At 37.2% G+C, this 18,683-nt stretch overlaps 1 protein-coding gene across 3 annotated transcripts; it reads right to left on the bottom strand.

The window, feature by feature from the left end:
• Nucleotides 1-397: 397 nt before the first annotated feature.
• On the bottom strand, nucleotides 398-17,588 carry MED11 (mediator complex subunit 11). Of its 3 annotated transcripts, none has more exons than XM_076174504.1 (4): nucleotides 17,418-17,554; nucleotides 15,035-15,169; nucleotides 5,514-5,654; nucleotides 398-1,190 (listed from the first exon to the last, which is right to left on the bottom strand). In XM_076174504.1, the coding sequence occupies exons 2-4, from the start codon at nucleotides 15,087-15,089 to the stop codon at nucleotides 982-984; spliced, it is 405 nt and encodes a 134-aa protein (XP_076030619.1). In that variant the 5' UTR covers nucleotides 15,090-15,169; nucleotides 17,418-17,554; the 3' UTR covers nucleotides 398-981. The 3 variants fall into 3 exon arrangements, with proteins under 3 accessions (XP_076030619.1, XP_076030620.1, XP_076030618.1); XM_076174505.1 differs by having other exon boundaries at nucleotides 15,035-15,129; nucleotides 17,418-17,543; XM_076174503.1 differs by lacking the exon at nucleotides 15,035-15,169 and having other exon boundaries at nucleotides 17,418-17,588.
• Between the last annotated feature and the right edge of the window lie 1,095 nt (nucleotides 17,589-18,683).

Here is an 18,683-nt window from a genome sequence, read left to right as displayed (position 1 = left end):
CCAAGATGGGAGGGAGGAATGGGGGTGAATGGGTGTGAAGCATGTGAGGATGGAATGGGTAGGAGTGGATTTTATGACTGTTTTTTGGCTATCTCCCTTGTAAGGGGGAAAAAGCATTTGATACATGTATCTATTTATTTATTTATTATTATTATTTTTTTTCATCCTACCTAGTTATGGACCAAAAGGTGTCCTGTTGGCATGCTATTCCTTTGTAATCCTTTATGTAGTGGAGACACCCATTACTTGTCTCACCTCCACTTTGTGACCTCATGAGGCCAAATACCTGGTTCTTAGATGGCTCAAGACACGCTAAACAAAACATATAAAGTGCACCATGGTTTTGAAGTTCTTAAAACTGCTCTTGGTCCAGCTCCACTCAAGGAGAATAAAAATAATTTGGTATTAAGAGTAACTTGTATATATTATGTACCATGTTCAAGGGGCTGATTGTATACATTCTCCCTTCACAATGTAGTAATATCAATATATTTCACTACAAATCTGTCCCACTTATACAGTGTACAAAGTTGTTACATGTATTTGATCTAAAAAACTTTTTATCAAATATTCTACCAAGATCCCTAGCTCATTCTTATGAACATGCATTATGCGTTCTGCCAGTTTTTCTATGCTATTGGTCATACTTCCATCATACAAGGTTGTCAAGAATTTGGCACTCCCTTTTGTACGAGATTCAACCTTCAGATGAACAACAGTCTAGTATTGTCTGAACACCTTTTTAACCCTTTTAAGGTACAAAGGATTTCCCTTGGCTTAATAAAATCACCTGTTGGCAGCCAGGACAAATTAAAAACCGAGAATATCGGTGAAAGAGTTAAGTGTTCTGTGTTGAAGGTAGTATGTTCTTAACTAGCGCTCATTACTATCACATACATTCATACAGAAACAAAATTTATAAAATACGCCTATACTGAGGAACAAAATCCCTGCCCCTTACAAACTAAGACTCTTTCAGAGTCAAGAACCAGACGAAGGTCCTTGATAATGAGGCTGATGTTGTATCTGCTGCTGCTGTTGTTGCTGTTGCTGAAGCTGGTGCATACGTTGTATGTGGATGTTCTTGAGGGTTTCCAGTTCAGCGATCTGGTTGTTGGCATGCTCCAAGCGGTGCCAGGCCATTTGGACAATTTTCTGAGAACTATAACTGGAACCTTCATGTGCTTGGCCTGAAAAATGAAAGGAGACTAAGAAGAAACCATCCTTCTTCAGTGTTTTGTAAATTATCATTACAGTAAACCCTTGATATAATGAACAATAGGGGGACAGGGGTCTGTCATTATATCCAAAAATCTGTTTTAACCGAGGATCCATTATATCTGATGGAAATACCGGACAGATCCATTATATCCCGAAGTTTGTCTGGTATTAGAAATTAGTAGGATTAGAAATTACAGTATGCCCTCGATATAACGGATGATATGGGGACAGGGGTCTGTCATTATATCCAAAGATCCATTATAACCGAGGATCCCTCGCTATAACGGATGAAAACATGTTATAGTGAGGGTTTGTCCAGTCAGATTTTTTGTCCGTTATATCCAATATGTTGAGATCCTTTATATCAACAGTTTAGTGTAATATGTGGATGCTTGCTGGCCAAGCAGGTTAGGGCATCATTACTTGAGGTTCAAACCCTGCTCAGGGTGAGCTGAACTAAGGACATGGTTCATTAAATTCCAAGTTACAAAGTCCTCTGTAGGGGCACCATCCTAGTCTCCCGAAAGGGGGGAATTTGTGACATTAAACCAAATCATCATCATCATTAATATTATTACATATACCACTTTGATAAGCGGGTGGGAGGGGTGTGGAGTGTATTTAGGGATGAAATGGGTGGGAGTGTTTTTATGCCTTTCCCTTTTTGGCTACCTCCCTTGAAAGGGGGAAAAAGCCTTGGTATATGTATGTATGTACTTTGATAAGCTAATTAATTCCTTCATCCCTCATCCCCTTGATGCTAAAGACTGGCAGACAAGTATGAATGAATGAATTATTGTAAAACATAAAGATGGATTTTCACTATATGAGGAGATGATGAAAAATCTCATAGAAACCCTAATTTGCCCAGGACTTGAATATGCATTAGTAGCATGGTCCCCATAGTGTGACAGATAAGCATGATAGAAAGGATACAAAGAACATCAACCACAATGTTTTCCAGCCTGGCACACTGGCCATATGAGGAGAGACTAAAAGCATTGGGTCTACCAACACTGAGAGTTCAAAGAGAATGGGGGAACTTGATTACAGTGAGGGTAATGATGGATTTTGAAGTCACAAGGTAGAGATGATTCTCTGACATCTACTTTGTAGGATCACCGCATACCTGTCACTGGTCCATACAAGAGAGAACAGGAGCAATGGACCAGATGCTTCAGCTGGAGACTGAATAGATTAACATGTTTCTTTTTAGTATCAGTATCACATATTGGGACCAACAAGAGCTGCCTGTATGATGTAGTTCTGTGGAACAGGTGTTCTAGAGGATCATCCCCCTCCTATCCATCTCCCAAATCCATTAACACCCTTACCTCTGCCACAAGGTGCAGCACCAAAGAGATGGTATTAAATCCATATCAATCCTAATATAGGTATACATACACACGATGTGGTGCCAATTCACAAAGGCTGAAGCATGGAAAAAACACTAAATTATAGGCCAGTATCACTAACCAGCACTAGTGAAATTATATGATAGGACTGTGAAAGATTGATGGACCAAATATCTTGAAAGATGAACATTCTGACAGAGTTAGTTTGGCTTCAAGTCTAGAAGGCCATGTGTGTTGAACCCTTTAAGCTTTTATTCAAGAGTGAATGATGTGCTGCAATAGAGAGGTGTGGGTGGACTGTGTGTACCTCAACCTAGAGATGGCATCTGATAAAGTACCTCACAGTTGACTCATGAGGAAATTGGAGCATGATGGAGGACTGAGAGGCAAACTACTAGAATGGATTAAAGACTTTTTGATGGAAAGATACATGAGGACAGTAGTAAAGAACAAGATGTCAAGCTGGAGAGCAGTAATGAGTGGAGTTCCACAAGGTTCAGTGCTTGCACCAATATAATGATTCTTGTTTATGTTAACCACTTCACTCCAGGGCACATCGCACGTCTGGCAGCATTAGCTGCCAGACGTGCGATGTTGTGTCATAATAATCGCATTATGAAAAATAAAGTCAGTGCTCAATCGTTCGTTCTCTTTCACCCATGAATTTTGATAACCATAGAAAATATGATGAAGCCAGTTAGAGAGAATGGAGGTTATGTAGGTACGACTACAATAGATATAATCAAGACGCCGATGTCGGCATCATCGCGTATCCACTTGCTCCCCATGCCGCCTATGTAGGCGGCACCGTATGGAAGGAGTTAATGAAGAACAACAAGCTATTCCAACATGTTTGCAGATGATGCAAAAATTCATGAGAAGAGTGAAAAATGAGGACAGTACAATATTGCAAAAAGATCTAGATACTATTTTTGCATGGAGCCAAGAATGGGAAATGAAGCTCAATACCAAAAAATACAAAGTACTAGAAATGGGCAATAGCAGCAAAAGGCAATCCTTAACCACTTCCATACAGTGACACCTACGTAGGCATGAGGAGCAAGTGGGTACGCGATGATGCCGACGTCGGCGTCTTGATTATATTTATTGTAGTCATACCTGCGTGACCCTCATTCTCTCTAAACTGGCTTCATCATATTTTCTATGGTTATCAAAATTCACGGGTGAAAGAGAACGAGCGATTGAGCAGTGACTTTATTTTTATAATGCGATTATTATGAGTAAATTTGAGAGTAAATTTTGACGCAGCCTGAAGGGATTTCTCCCCGTCCTCTCCTTATATGCAAGGGGGGACGGAGAGGGGGGGTCGCCGATTGAATAAAGCGGCCTTGCTGTGGATGTGCTGTGTCTTGCGACACTGCTTCTGACCCAGGGCGGTGGGCAAGGTGCAGGGATGACCCGTCATCCAGGAGGTGCTTAGATGAGAGGGAAGGTGGGAGGGGTGTGGAGTGTATTTAGGGATGAATGGGTGGGAGTGTTTTTTTGTCTTTCCCTTTTTGGCTACCTCCCTTGGAAGGGGGAAAAAGCCTTGGTATATGTATGTATGTATGATTATTATGACGCAACATCGCACACCTGGCAGCTAATGCTGCCAGACGTGCGATATGCCCCGGAGTGAAGAGGTTAAACTATTCCTTGGGAAGCAAACCCATTACAAAAGCAAAAGGGGAGGACTTGGGAGAGTTGTAAAAGACAACCTGTCACCTGACAGACATATCAGCAGGATTGTGGGAAACATATGGACTACTGTAGAAGATTACAGTGGCATTCCATTATACTGATGACAAGATGATGAAAAACTAATTGAAACCCTGATATGACCAAGACTGGAATATGCATCAGTAGTATGATCCCCACACAGAGTGAAGGATATAAGTAAGACTGAGATAGTACAAAGGGCAGCAAACAAACTAGTCCTCAGCCTGGCAGATGAACCATATAAGGAAAGACTAAAAGTATTGGGATTACCAACTTTGAAAGACTGAAAAGAAATAGGTGACATGATTACAGTATTCAGGTCACTAAAGGTGATAGACTACATTGATAGAAGAGATCTTCTGATTAAAGATGGGAAGGCTTTAGGAGGTCATGGAAGTAAATTAAGAAAGACCATATGTCAAAAGGATGTGAAGAAATACAGATGTATAAATATGTGGAATAGCTTAAGTGATTAGCACAAGCTCAAACTATGCATGAGTTAAAATGTAAATATTATTGGAAATCAAAGATATAGATTAAGTTGGAACTGTACATGAATTTGAGTCTATGTTTGAAAATTAGAGAATAAGAGACAGGATCCAATGAGCATTGTTCCTTTCCTATGTACTACAATTAGGTAAATACACATACACACACATACACTAGAGCAGAGAAGAGAAAGAGGTGATCTACTGACTATATTTAGAATCATGAATGGAATGGAAATCCTTGACAGGAATGATTTACTAAAAAATGACAATGGAAAAACAAGAGGTCATGAAAAGAAACTAAAAAAAGGATAACTATAGAAGAGGTCAGAAAAAGAATAGCTTCCCACACAGAGTGCTGGATATATGGAATAACTTCTATAAAGAAACAGTGTCTGCAAATACTATTCAAGATTTTAAGAAAAAACTTGATGCTGAAAGATACAAAGACTGGTCACTATGAGCATAGCTCCCTTCCCATGTAATACAACTAGGTAAATATGACTAGGTAACTACGTAAATATATATACTGTATATATATATATATATACATACAGAGAAAGAGAGAGATATATGACAACTAATAGATGCTTTCCTCCATTGCTTGACACATCACAGAGAAACAATACCCACTCAACACAGACAGCAGTTCAACATTCTTTTCACAGAGCTTCATGAGAGCCTCAGGATTGTATTACACATTCTAAGACCCCTTAATTAACAAGCTTACCTGTGGATACTTGAGTGAGGTAGTTTATTTGTTTGGAGAGTTCAGTTTCCACATTGGTAAGCGTCTTAAGGAACTGAGTAACATGGGCCTCCCCTTGTTTGTTTGCTGGTTTGTCTTTACTACATTCTGTCAAGGCCTGACCTGTGGAAAAAATAGTAGTGTTAATGTTCAACAAAATATCTAGAACTGCAATATGATATTCCTAAGTTTGGAAATTCTATCAAGATAGTCATTCTTACTTTAGAATTTGTTTTATTCTATTAATTGTCCATTCTAATTGTTAAACAAATTAATCAATATTATTATTAGTTTCCATAATTTTGTTTAATTGATCAATTTCAATTAAATAAGGCTTTAATTCCTCTATTTGAACAAAATAAGGCTTATGGGGGGGTTTCAATTGAGAGGATTTGGAGAGGAACAGAGGGAGTAATTGGTGAGGAACAGTATGGGTTTAGGAAAGATAAGGGTTGCGTGGATCAGATTTTTGTGGTAAGGCAGACATGTGATAAAGCTTTAGTGAAAGGCATGGGTGTTTTTTGGGCCCTTATGGATTTGGAAAAGGCTTATGACAGGGTAAACAGGAAAATCGTGTGGAAGGTTTGCAGATATATGAAACTGGGGAAAAGCTGTTAAGGCCAGGCAATAGATTTTATGAGAGTAGTAGAGCCTGTGTTAGACTTGGAAATGGAGAGCACAAATGTTTTGAGGTAAAGATGTGGCTACATTAGGGATGTGTCATGTTGCATGGCTGTTCAATGTGTACATGGATGGGGTGGTGCAGGAGGTAAATTAAGAGGTTAATGAGCAAGGGACTAGAGATGGTTAAAGAAAATGGAGAAAAGTGGGAGGTGAGCCAGTTGTTTGCTGACAACACAGTGCTTATGGCAGGGTCAGAGGGGGGATTAAGGCAGTTAGTAACAAAGTTTGGGAAAGTATGTGATAGGAAAAAATTGAAGATAAATGTGGGTAAATAGTGATGAGATGTACAAAAGGAGAGGATGGTAGTGAGTTGGAAAATAAGTCTTACAGGAGACAGGCAGGAGGATGTGTATAGTGGGGTTGTAAGTGGCAGGAATAGGAGTAGTGGAGGTAAGTTGTAGATTGAGGGAAGCAAGTAAATGCCTTGGGGAATTAAAAAACATATGAGCATTTGGGAGCATGGAGTGGATGCAAAGAGAAGATTACATGAAGGGGTGATTGTGCCAATGGCAATGTATAAAGTAGAGACTTGGAATTTAAGAGAATCAGAGAGGAAGAGTTTAAATGTGTTGAGGCAAAATATCTGGGAAGTATGGTTAGGGGTTACAAGGTTGGATATAGTGAGAAAGAAAGCTGGGGTGGAAAAGGAGATGGCAAATAGGACTGATGAAAGATTATTGGGATGGCAGAAGTGGGAGGGGTGAACTTGAGGGTTCAACCAAGAATGAGATGGATGAATGGAAAGGAGCTTTGAACAAGAGGGGAATGTCTGTTGAGCAAGGAAGGGAGAAGGTAGGTGATAGGGATGAGTGGAAAATGACGGTGTATATATGATATTGTGATACAAGGATGGGAGGGGGTGGGGGATAGAGTGGAGTAGGGAGTAGTTATGTGTGAATGATATTTCAATGCATTCCCGAAGGGATTACTCCATATCTTCTCTTTTTCTGCATGAGGGGACAGAGAGGAGGGGGGGTTTTTTCGCTAATTAAGTGAAGTGGCCTTGCTATGGATGTAGTGTGTCTTGCTGCATTGCTTCTGACCCAGGTCAGTAGGCGGGATACAGGGATGACCTGTCATCAACGAAGAGGTAAGATGAGATAAAAGAAAGGGTGATAGATGGGAGTGGGTATGTGCCTTTTGACTTGGCTATCTTACTTATAAGGGGGAAAAGCCTTTAGTATATAGATAAACATATCTTAAAAATAAAAGAAAAAGAAAATCAGTGAAATATGAATTCTATTTAGAAATTCAATAACTGTTATCATTCATTTCTGTTGATTTGTTCTTGAAAATAAGTTTATTAGAAAGTTTAGAGTTGTGTAGTGTTTATTTATGGTTGCAGACTAATTTCCACTCAAAGACAAATGCTGTTCACTCTCAAAGGTTAACATTTGGTTAACTCCTTGCAGCTTAGATGATTTTTTTTTTTATATATGTTATATTCAGACCAATACAAAAACTTTCATCTCTAATGCTAATACCAACACAAATGCATCCCTATATAGGAGTCAAAAGAGATGCATGTAACCTTGAGAATAAATTTGTGGTGAAGGTGGCCCTTTAACTTTTTCATTTTCACACTTGACTCATCATCTGTGCCTTGGCTGCAGCTGCTTGTAGATGTCACATCTGGAGACTGTTCAAGAATGGTAACATGTGCACTGACTTGACTCACCACTGGTGAATGTTCAGCAGTTGCATTGCCTGAATCACCACTGTTACTTGATTGTTCATCTTTGATTAGTGTAGTGGTTTTTATTGGTAATGTGTTTAGGGGTGGGAATTCTATATCATAATTGCTATTGTTGCATGTCAGACTTGAGGTGCTGAGTGGGCTTGGATAAGAGGTGGTGTTGTGATAGAACATGTTAATCATAATAAATATTTAAACTCCACTCCCACCCATCCCACTCCCATTCACCACCCTTTCCTCCCTCTCGTCTTAGCTCCTCATGGATCAATCCTGCATCCCACCCATCAAAACATTAAGACATAGCACATCCACAGCAAGGGCACTTCACTTAGTCAGTGACCCCGTCCTTCTCCTCATGCAGAAAAAGAGATGGGGAGAAATCCTTTCAGGCTGTGTCAAAATATCATTCACACAAAATCACTCCCTAACATCCCATCCCTCACCCCTCCTTGCATCACAGTATCACCTATACACAGCCATTCTCCACTCACCCCTATCTCCTGCCTTCCCCCTTTCTTGCTCAACAGACATTCCCCTCTTGCTCAACACTCTTTTCACCCCATCCATCCATCTCATCCTCAGTCGTCCCCTCAAGTTCACTCCATCCACCTCTTCCTTCCTCATCTCTTTTAATAATCTTTCTTCACTCATTCTTTCCATGTCTCTAAACCATCCAAATACTCTTTCATCAGCCTATCTGCCATCTCATTTTCCACCTCAGCTCTCCTCCTCACCTCCTTTCTCATTCTATTCAACACCTCAAGCAGTCGCCACAGTTCCGTTCGTTAGCATATCACTTTTAGCAATGTTTTATGTAATTTATTTTTGCCAAGAAAAATGTATATTACATTGATGTAGTATAATTTACACAATTAATATTTCATTTCTTAATATTATATCGCATATGCGTGCACTTCTAAAATATTACCCTCAAATCTTCTAAAATCTTTACCACCTCCTCATAGGATACATGACTTACATTCAAAATCCTATCACTGGTGTTCAATTTTCTATAATTTGTTTTTTACAAAGTCAAAACCATATCTACTTGAATTAAGTGGATGTGTTTCAACCAGTTTAGAAGCTATATTGGTGAAGCATTAATTGAAACAATTTGCCTTAGTTTATTTGTCCCACACCAGATCATTCTCAATCTTTAAGCCTATTTTACTGGACTAGGCTTTACACTTTGAGGACGTACCTAACTCTTTTAGGGTCTGCCATAGTTTCTTTGGCTGATTTCAGTTTTCATGTATTTTAACATAATACTCTTGTTTTGCCTTGTTCTTCAAATATTTAACCTCTTAAATACAAGTCAAATTCTCGTGTGTAGCATCAGATGTCTGAGGTATGATGATTGATGCATCACAATACTCATGTTATAAAATATAAAGTCACTGCTGTATTACTCATTCTCTTTCGTTGAGTAATAATACATACAGAAAACGTGATCAAGCCAGTTTACAGAATTCAGGAATCATTCAGCTACAACTACAAAATAAATATAATCAAGATGCTGACTATGTAGGCATCATCATATGGAAGAGGTTAACCTTATTCCTACAATATATGATCTTTTCATAATCAGATTGGTTTTTAGACCTCTTCAATTTATATAAGAAAATTTCCTTTTTTTTTTTAATCAAATCCAAAGTCTCAGTTGATATCCATGGCTCAGTCCTTTGATTTTAAAATTTTAAGAGGGGCTATTGAATCAATGACACCCATCAAGATTTCTTTAAAATTATTCCAGGCTTCAACCACTTCATTACAATTCACATTATGTGACTAGTCAACATATTCCAGGTTGCAAACAAAATTTTCTTTAGAATAATTTTTCAGTGAGCGAGCTTCCACAGCTCATTAACAACACATCTTTTCAGTTTCCTTGAGCAGTAAACAAGCAAATGATCACTAATCCCTACATTTATCACACCATGCTGACAAATTTTGCTAGAACTAGATCCCATGATCAAATCTATGATAGTACATAAATCAACTGTACTAGCCCATTTGCATTCATTAAGTTATGTAATGTTTTGATCAAAGAATTTTCTGACTTTAGGCCGGCCATACACAATCATTTAAACCAGACAGGTAAGACAGAACAGTCACGCCTGTCAGGTATACCTGATAGTGTATGGCGGGAAAAACTAGCCTCTCAGGCGACCTGACAACTGATGAAAATTCGATCAGTTGTCAGGTCGCCTGAGATAATGAAAGTACAACTCATCTTCTCGAAAATCCATGGCATACCTGTCAGGTGTAACTTTTCAGGCGTACCTGTCGGGTGTACATGATAGTGTAAGGCCGGCTTTAGAGTATTGGTATTAAAATCACCTATGACAATATCACACTCTATTGTATTGAGTCCATTTATACTGCCACTCTCCAAATGATCATAAAAGTAAATTTGTTTTGGGGATCTATAGCATACTCCAATCAGTATTGGGTGAGTTTTTGGCAGAAGATGATCAACCCATATAGATTCAGTGACTGTTGTTCATTACCTCAGTACACGGGTTGATTGCTCGGTCACTACAAATGAACATAACTTCACCACCACCACCACTTTGTCAGTCTTTATGATGCACAATATATCCTAGCTTCTCCACCTCTGTATCCTCTATTAAGCCCTCTAACCAGTTTCAGTGACACCGATGACTGCTGTACTGGAATGTCTCACTATGATACGAAGTTCATCTAACTTTGGAAACAAACTTCTTATGTTGATATAAATAAAGTGAAGACCATATTTTTTGAAGCACTCAAACTCATTGCCAAAGGTGTTGTTGCTACCAAGTGACTCATCATGGGCTTCATCTCCAGTTGTTGGATCATATCCTGCTTGGCTGATAGGACATCTTTATCACTGTCATCAGTTTCTAGCTGTGGTAGCTCACTTGCGAGGCACCAGGAACATGTGAACAATATCTCATCACTGGCATCATACACCTCCCTGTTCACATCACTGCACCTTGAGTGAATCTACTAGAAACAAATCATATTCGATGGCATGACTCTTGGATCTGACACCATTTTCACAGACACCTATGGAATCTTATGTGGGACTAGGTTAAGATTTATATCTCCAGACAGAATCAATGTTACTATCAACAGATATTTGATACCGATCACACCAGACTTTATTTGTTCACCCTTCTACCCAGTCTGTGATGTTGTTATGGACAATAATAGGGTATCCGCAAATGATCATTTATGTTTTAAAAATTCAAGACCAAATGAAACTCAAACAGTGGTTTCCTCACTAACTTACCACACTAAGCATACATTATCAGGTTACAAAGGAGGAGCATGCCGATAGGAGACCTTTTGGTCCATAACTAGATTGAATGTGAAAAAAATCATAATAATGATAAGTAAAAATTATGATAGTATGATAATAAATAGGTATAGTTAGATAATAAACAAACAGGTAAATAGTAAATAATAATAAATTGACATATAACTAATAATAAATGAAAATCAGACAGACAAATGATAACAAAACAAAAACAAATAATATAAAATAAATTATAATCATTACAGCATCTTGCTTAGGTGTTTATCTAAATGATTCTTAAAGCTTCGAACTGAACTACATTGCACTACCTGTGCAGGAAGTTTATTCCATTCATTAACTACACGGTTGGCAAAGTTGTTTCTACCTACTTCCAAATTGAATCTATTTCCAGACAGTTTGAGACCATTGTTTCTTGTCTGATTCTCATTCAATGTGAAAATTTTGTCACTTTTGATGTTGCCAATTCCCTTTAGAATCTTAAAGACCTGTATCAAGTCACCTCTGAGTCTACGCTTTTTTAGGGAAAACAGATTCATATGTTTTAGTCGATTTTCGAATTTTTCGTATGATTTATTATTGATATTTGGAATCAGTTTTGTGGCTCACCGTTGTACTTTTTCCAATATGTCAATGTCTTTAATGAGATTCGGTGACCATACGGAAAGAGCATATTCCAAATGTGGACGAACTAACGATTTATATAGCTTGTTAATGAGTGATGGACTTTTGAAATCAAAAGATCGCGCAATCAGTCCTAGAATCTTATTTGCTTTCTCAGAGGCTGAAATACACTGCTTGGATGATTTGAGGTCATTACTGATAATTATGCCGAGATTTTTTTCAGTATCCACTTTTGTTAATGAATTTCCAAATAACTTGTAATCGCACTTATTGTTATTTTTACCTATGTGCATAATCTTGCATTTACTTGTGTTAAACTTCATTGGCCACTTTTCAGACCACTGCTGTAATATATCTAAATCTTCTTGAAAATCGAATTGGTTTAAGTGATCATTTGCCATTCCGCACAATTTTGTATCATCAGCAAATTTGGAAACAGTAGATTTTAGTCCATGGTCTATATCATTTATATATACTATGAATAAAAGTGATCCAAGAACGAAACCCTGAGGATCTCCACTTGTAACATTTTTCCATTTAAAATAACTCTGTTTTCGATCATTCAACCAATTACTAGTCCAACTTAATAGGCTGCCACTTATTCCATGTGAAGCTAATTTAATAAGTAGTCTTTCATGTGGGACGGTACCAAAAGCTTTTGCAAAGTCTAGATACATTAAATCTATATTGTTTCTTTTGTCATAATTCGAGATAACTGTGTTGTAGAATTCGAGTAAGTTAGTCACGCAAGAACGTTTCCGTCTGAAACCATGCTGGCTATCATTTATCAAACGGTTACTTTCTAAATGATGTTCGATAGCATCTCTGATGATAGTTTCCATTATTTTTCCTACGATTGAAGTCAAACTTATAGGCCTATAGTTATTTGGCTTCTTTTTGTCACCTTTTTTGAATATGGGAGTAACGTTAGCTAGCTTCCATTCTCTTGGGACATCTCCTGATATGATGGATTTCTTGAAAATAATTTCTAATGGAGCAACAATCTCATTTTTCATTTTCTTTAAGATTCTTGGATGCAAACCGTCAGGCCCTGGTGTTTTATTAACTTTGAGTTTATCTATACACCTTTTAATTTTTTCTTTTGTTATATTTACCGTAGTAAGTTTACCCTAGACTTTTCACAGGTTTCAGTTTGGAGTTCACTTTGAGGTGTTTCGTTTACGAATACCAAGCTAAAATAATTGTTTAAGATATTACACATTCCTTCATTTGAATATTCAAGTTGACCGTCAGCAGGTAATAGTAGACCAATGTGATTCCTAACAACCTTTTTATCTCTAATGTAACTATAGAATTCTTTGGGATTCTCTTTGGATTTATCAGCGATGTTCATTTTGTATCATCGTTTTCTTTTTCTTATTGCCTTTTTTAAATCTCTCTGTATTGATACATAACTTTCATAGTCATTAGATGTACCTGAGCACTTATATTTCTTATAAGCCTGTCTCTTTTTAGCAATACTTTTTTCAGTTTCTTTGTCGAGCTACTTTGGGCGAGCCTGATTTGGGGGACGTCTGTCCTTAAAAGGAATGTAAGTTTGAATCATCTTAGTGAGCGTATTTTGAAAAATTTCCCACATCTGATCTACAGGTCTTTCGTTTAATTTTGCCTCCCAATCTGTAAGCTGAAGCTCCTGACGTAGTCCTATGAACGGAGCTTTACTGAAATCGGGTATTTTAGAAACACAAGTATCTATTCTAAAAAATCTTAGGAGTTTGAATCTAAGTTGTGATCGCTATTTGCAACAGATTCACCGACTTCTACATCAGTTACCATGCTTGCGGGGCTAGTGATCAATAGATCGAGTAAGTTTCCATATCTTGTGGGCTCTTTTACATGCTGAATTAAGTAATTAAGTTACTGTATTGGATAACTGATCTATAGACATACAAAGTCATTAGCAAAAACAAAAAAGTAATGCATATGGTCGCAATCTTGAGTACTCCAAGAATGAGGAGATTAAAATCAAGAAAAGTAACCAGAAAGAAAGAAGAATAAGAAGAGGAAGAATTGGGGAGGAGGAGGAGGAGAAAGGGGAAGAGAAGGAGGAGGAGGAGGAGAAGAGAAGGAAGTTTAGGTATGGAGTGAAGCGCTATAGCTCAGTCAACCATTTGACTGCTGTAGGAGACAGGTTGGGGGAAGGAGGTACACAATTTATGACCTTCCAACAGTGGCACCCCTGTTCAATTTACAAACAAGCAAGGGACCATAGGATGATCCCAGTCCTTCAATTCACACTTCGTTCTTACTTTCCACTTTCATTTGTAGTCACTTTTGATGCAGTTAACCATCATATCTGTAAACAATGCATGGATGATACACTCACTTTTCACTCTGTATACCTATCCCCTCCTGTGGCCCCCACGTCAAAACTCCAAAACACAGGAACACAGGCACATACGTCTACACTCCTCCCCAACACATTTTGTCCCCTTTGGCACTTCTATGACTTCATCTCTTTGGTGTGATTGTCCCTGGCGATAGATGTGTTGGTTGTTTATGGTTCAGTTTTACATCCCAAACTCGTATCAAGAGGCTAGGGCAGTGCCCCTTAGGACTTTGTAGCGTAGAATTTAATGAACCATGTCTTTGAACTTGCTGTGACTGTACACTGAGGTACTCAGATATTTACCGAATCACTAGATTTTGTTTGTTGCCTCTCAAATTCATTGAATAGGGGTCCACTAAATTGAGGGCTGAGTGTATGTCATTTTTACATATCCTTTTAGGGTAAATTTTTAGAGGTGCACACATATATGATATAGCAACAGAAACTTAGATATACATATAATGAAGCGGCCTTGCTGTGGATGTGCTGTGTCTTACGACACTGCTTCTGACCCAGGACAGTGGACAAGATGCAGGGATGACCCATCATCCAAGAGGTGACAAGATAAGAGGGAGGGTAGAGGGTGGAGGGGAGTGGAGTGTATTAGGGATGGAATGGGTGGGAATGGTTTTTGTGCCTTTGTTTTTTTGCTACCTTCCTTGTAAGGGAGAAAAAGCCTTTGGTATATGTATGTATAATACAACAACATATGTTTTTCTTGGCAGAAATCAATGACAGAAAAAAGTTGTTGAAAATTATATACTAATGAATGGAACCATGATGACTGCTTTATTTTCATTTATGTGGATTTCAAAGAAATTAAAGTGAGATAAATTTGTCTAACCTACCTAACCTGTATTTAGTAATGCCTGTAATTCTAGAGGTCATCAGGGTCATCATCATCAGGGATGTTGATTGCCAGTTTTGGCATCCAATTGGACAGCTGGGTATAGAGGAGTTGGTCAAATTTTAGTTGTGCACACCTATGTGATATAGCAATAGAAAATTAATTATTAATTTTGTAAATTACAATAGATCAACGTAATATGCAATTTTCTTGGTGGAAATCAATAACAAAAAAGCTGCTAGAACCTATTTTCTAACGAATGAAGTTGCAGCGGTTGAATGATATGCCATGTTTGTTTTGATAGGTGCCGATGTTGAAGAAATGAAAGGATGATGAATTAGTCTATTCTAACCTAACCTAACATACATAACTTAATCAAGGTTTAGTAATTTGGTACTTCAAATTCTAAAGATCATCCAGGTCGTCGTCGTCGTGGATGCTGACGGCCTGATTATTATTGTACCTCGGGCAATTAACAAACGACACCAGAACCCCATGTTCTCTCATAAGTCCAAGGAAGCCCCATTGTCTTTGTAACAGTGCTTATTAACATCACTTGGAGTTGGAGAATACCTGGTCCACAATGTGAAAGCCGTCGTTTGATAGTGACTGGACTGGCATGTCATCTGTACTGTATCCTAGCGGCTTCATTCAATAGTAAATTTGCTTGTAGCAGGGTTTTTTGTTTTTTATTTCCGCCAAGAAAATGGCATATTACATTCATGTATTATAATTTAGAAAAATTAATGTTTAACTTTCTAATGCTATATTGCATAGGTGTGCACAACTAAAATAATACTGAGGAGTTTCATAGCTTGAAGAATGGGATGAAGTTCAGCTCTATAGCACTGTTTTAAAAATACTGTATATAGTGTGGTGACGTCACTTGGAATAGAACACCCGATACCCAAAGTCAATGCCATCACCAAACTGACATTGACAGGATTAGATAGATGCCAACATAGAGTCTCAAACCTATCATCGCACCTCCTTTTGGTAGTGCATTTGCTTTTAGCAAGATTTTGTAATTGATTTCCACCAAAAGAAATATTACATTACTGTATTATAACTTACAAAATGAATATTTAATTTTCTATTGCTATATCTCTTAGGTGTGCACTTCTAAAAAAAAATATCCTTCAAGCATTCTTTTCAGATATTTACTTAGATGAGAGCGGTCTCACTAATTGCCGAACAAAACCGAGAAAAGCCGAACAAAACAACAAAACCCAAACAAGGACGGGTTTTGCTCATATGCATACTTCTATATATATATGGTTGCATTATTTGAACAATTTTCTTTAAAATGTGTGATTTCCATGTAATATGATAAAAGAGAAGTTACGTTTTTATCCTCTGCAAAATTACCGAACACAGCTACGATTCGTCCAGCCCGCCGTCTATGATCACTGGTGGTATGGATCAAACTACACTCTTTTAAAGTTTCTTACTGTTGTGTTAAATTACATGAAAATCACACATTTTAAAGAAAAGTTTGAATAATTCAACTATATGCAGTCTATTACACTAATAACACAACAGTAAGAAACTTAAAAGAGTGTAGTTTGATCCATACCACCAGTGATCATAGACGGCGGGCTGGACGAATCGTAGCTGGGGTCGGTAAAATTGCAGAGGATGAAAACGTAACTTCTCTTTGATCATATTACATGGAAATCACACATTTTAAAGAAAATAGTTCAAATAATGCAACCATATATACATGGAAGTGTGCATTAAAGCAAAACCCGTCCTTGTTGTTTTGTTCGGCTTTTCTCGGTTTTGTTCGGCAATTAGTGAGACCCGATGAGAGCTAGAATCCTAAAAGTTCCGTCTATACACGCAATTGTCTGTTCTATTCTAGTTACCTCACAAACACATTTTTCACTTTTTCTTTTTTGTACTAGAAAGATCTATTTCTTTTATGGTATGGTTACATTAAATTAGGTTAGGAGCTATAGAACAGTTACAATGTAAGTTTAATGTTAAATGTCCATTTTTGCAATTCTGGAATTCAACGGCAACTTATCTATTTTGTTTTTAATGAAAAATACAATGAATTTGGAAAATAACACTTAGTTTGGTTGTCAAGATTTACTACTTTCATTGGTATTTCATTAACAAAAGTCCTTTCTATTCAAAAACCAATTAATATACTTTTCCTGGCTGTGTGTTGCATTGGACTTTAAGCTAGTTTATAACCAGATATACTGTATCTAATCATGGAAAAGACACAAAATCAACAACAACAAACGTGATTTTGCGTAAAATCACTCGTTAAAAATACATATGTCAATCACAATATACACCCACAAAATCTACAAAAGTTAAAGTATTTTGATGGTTAAACACTTTATTATATTCAATAAGAGCACAGTTCTTACCTGCGCACTGCAAAACTGTGGCAATATCTTTTTCTATGTTATCTAAGGCTTGTATGCGTTCCATAGGGTTCGACATCGTTGTAAGATGTATTTTAATAACGAAATACAAATAGTATATCCTGACTCTACACAGGCACACAGGCGTACTCCACTCGCTTTTGTTTACAACTTCAGATGTATCATATAAACGTTGGAACAGAAATTATGTGGCAAACATCTAATACAATAATACGGATTATTGAATAATTGACATACATACATACATACATATATGCATATATATATATATATATATATATATATATATATACATATATTTATATATATATATATATATACATATACATATACATATACATATATATATATATATATATATATATATATATATATATATATATAAATATATATGTATGTATATATATATATATATATACATATATGCATATATATATACATATATATATATATATATATATATATATATATATATGTATATATATATATGTATATATATATATATGTATATATATATATATACATATATATATACATATATATATATATACATATAATACTGATGACCCACTTTCGGAGAAGAATAAGAGAAGTCATCAGTATTATTTTACAAATGTGCTACGACATATCTTTGTTGTGATATATACATATATACATATATATATATATATTTATATATATATGTATTTATTCATATATATATATATATATATATATATATATATATATATGTATGTACGTATATATATATATATACACACACACGAGTGTGTGTCTCACCTTGGTCTTTAGACAACGTGTTGGATTCGTGATCAACAGCTGTGTCCCTCCCAGAAGAGAGCTCAGAGCTCGTATGACCGACCTGTGGGTAAATACTGTGACCTTGCACGCACACACATAGCCCATCTCCCCGCCCACGAAAGTTGGAGTAACGACTCGAAGCGCAACGATACTGAAATTCTTTCAGCCCTGGGCAGGATTCGAACCCGGACTGCCGTAGTGACAGTCGAGGACTCTACCAACCGTGCCACCGAGTCGTGTGTGTGTATGTGTGTATTCACCTTGGTCTTTGGACCACGTGTTGGACTCGTGATCGACAGCTATTTCCCTCCCGGAAGAGAGCTCAGAGCTCGTATGACCGATCTATGGGTAATGCTGTGACCTTACACGCACACACACACCCAGCTCCCCGCCCACGAGAGTTGGAGTAACGACTCGAAGCGCAGCGACACTGAAATTCTTTCAGCC

Source organism: Oratosquilla oratoria, chromosome 36 (assembly GCF_046742065.1).
Source record: "Oratosquilla oratoria isolate Oo_2021 chromosome 36, ASM4674206v1, whole genome shotgun sequence".
NCBI classification, from domain to species: Eukaryota; Metazoa; Arthropoda; class Malacostraca; order Stomatopoda; family Squillidae; genus Oratosquilla; species Oratosquilla oratoria.
Note: the sequence above shows the minus strand (reverse complement) of the source record. Positions and strands in the feature narration are given on the sequence as shown.

What these genes read in the sequence shown, in the direction of transcription:
- MED11 (XM_076174503.1), bottom strand. Translation starts at nt 17,493, where the DNA reads ATGTCGAACCCTATGGAACGCATACAAGCCTTAGATAACATAGAAAAA. An exon ending in CACAGTTTTGCAGTGCGCAG is followed by an intron (nt 5,655 to 17,417) that starts GTAAGAACTGTG and finishes TTTTTTCCACAG; the next exon opens with GTCAGGCCTTGACAGAATGT. An exon ending in CCTCACTCAAGTATCCACAG is followed by an intron (nt 1,191 to 5,513) that starts GTAAGCTTGTTA and finishes TTCATTTTTCAG; the next exon opens with GCCAAGCACATGAAGGTTCC.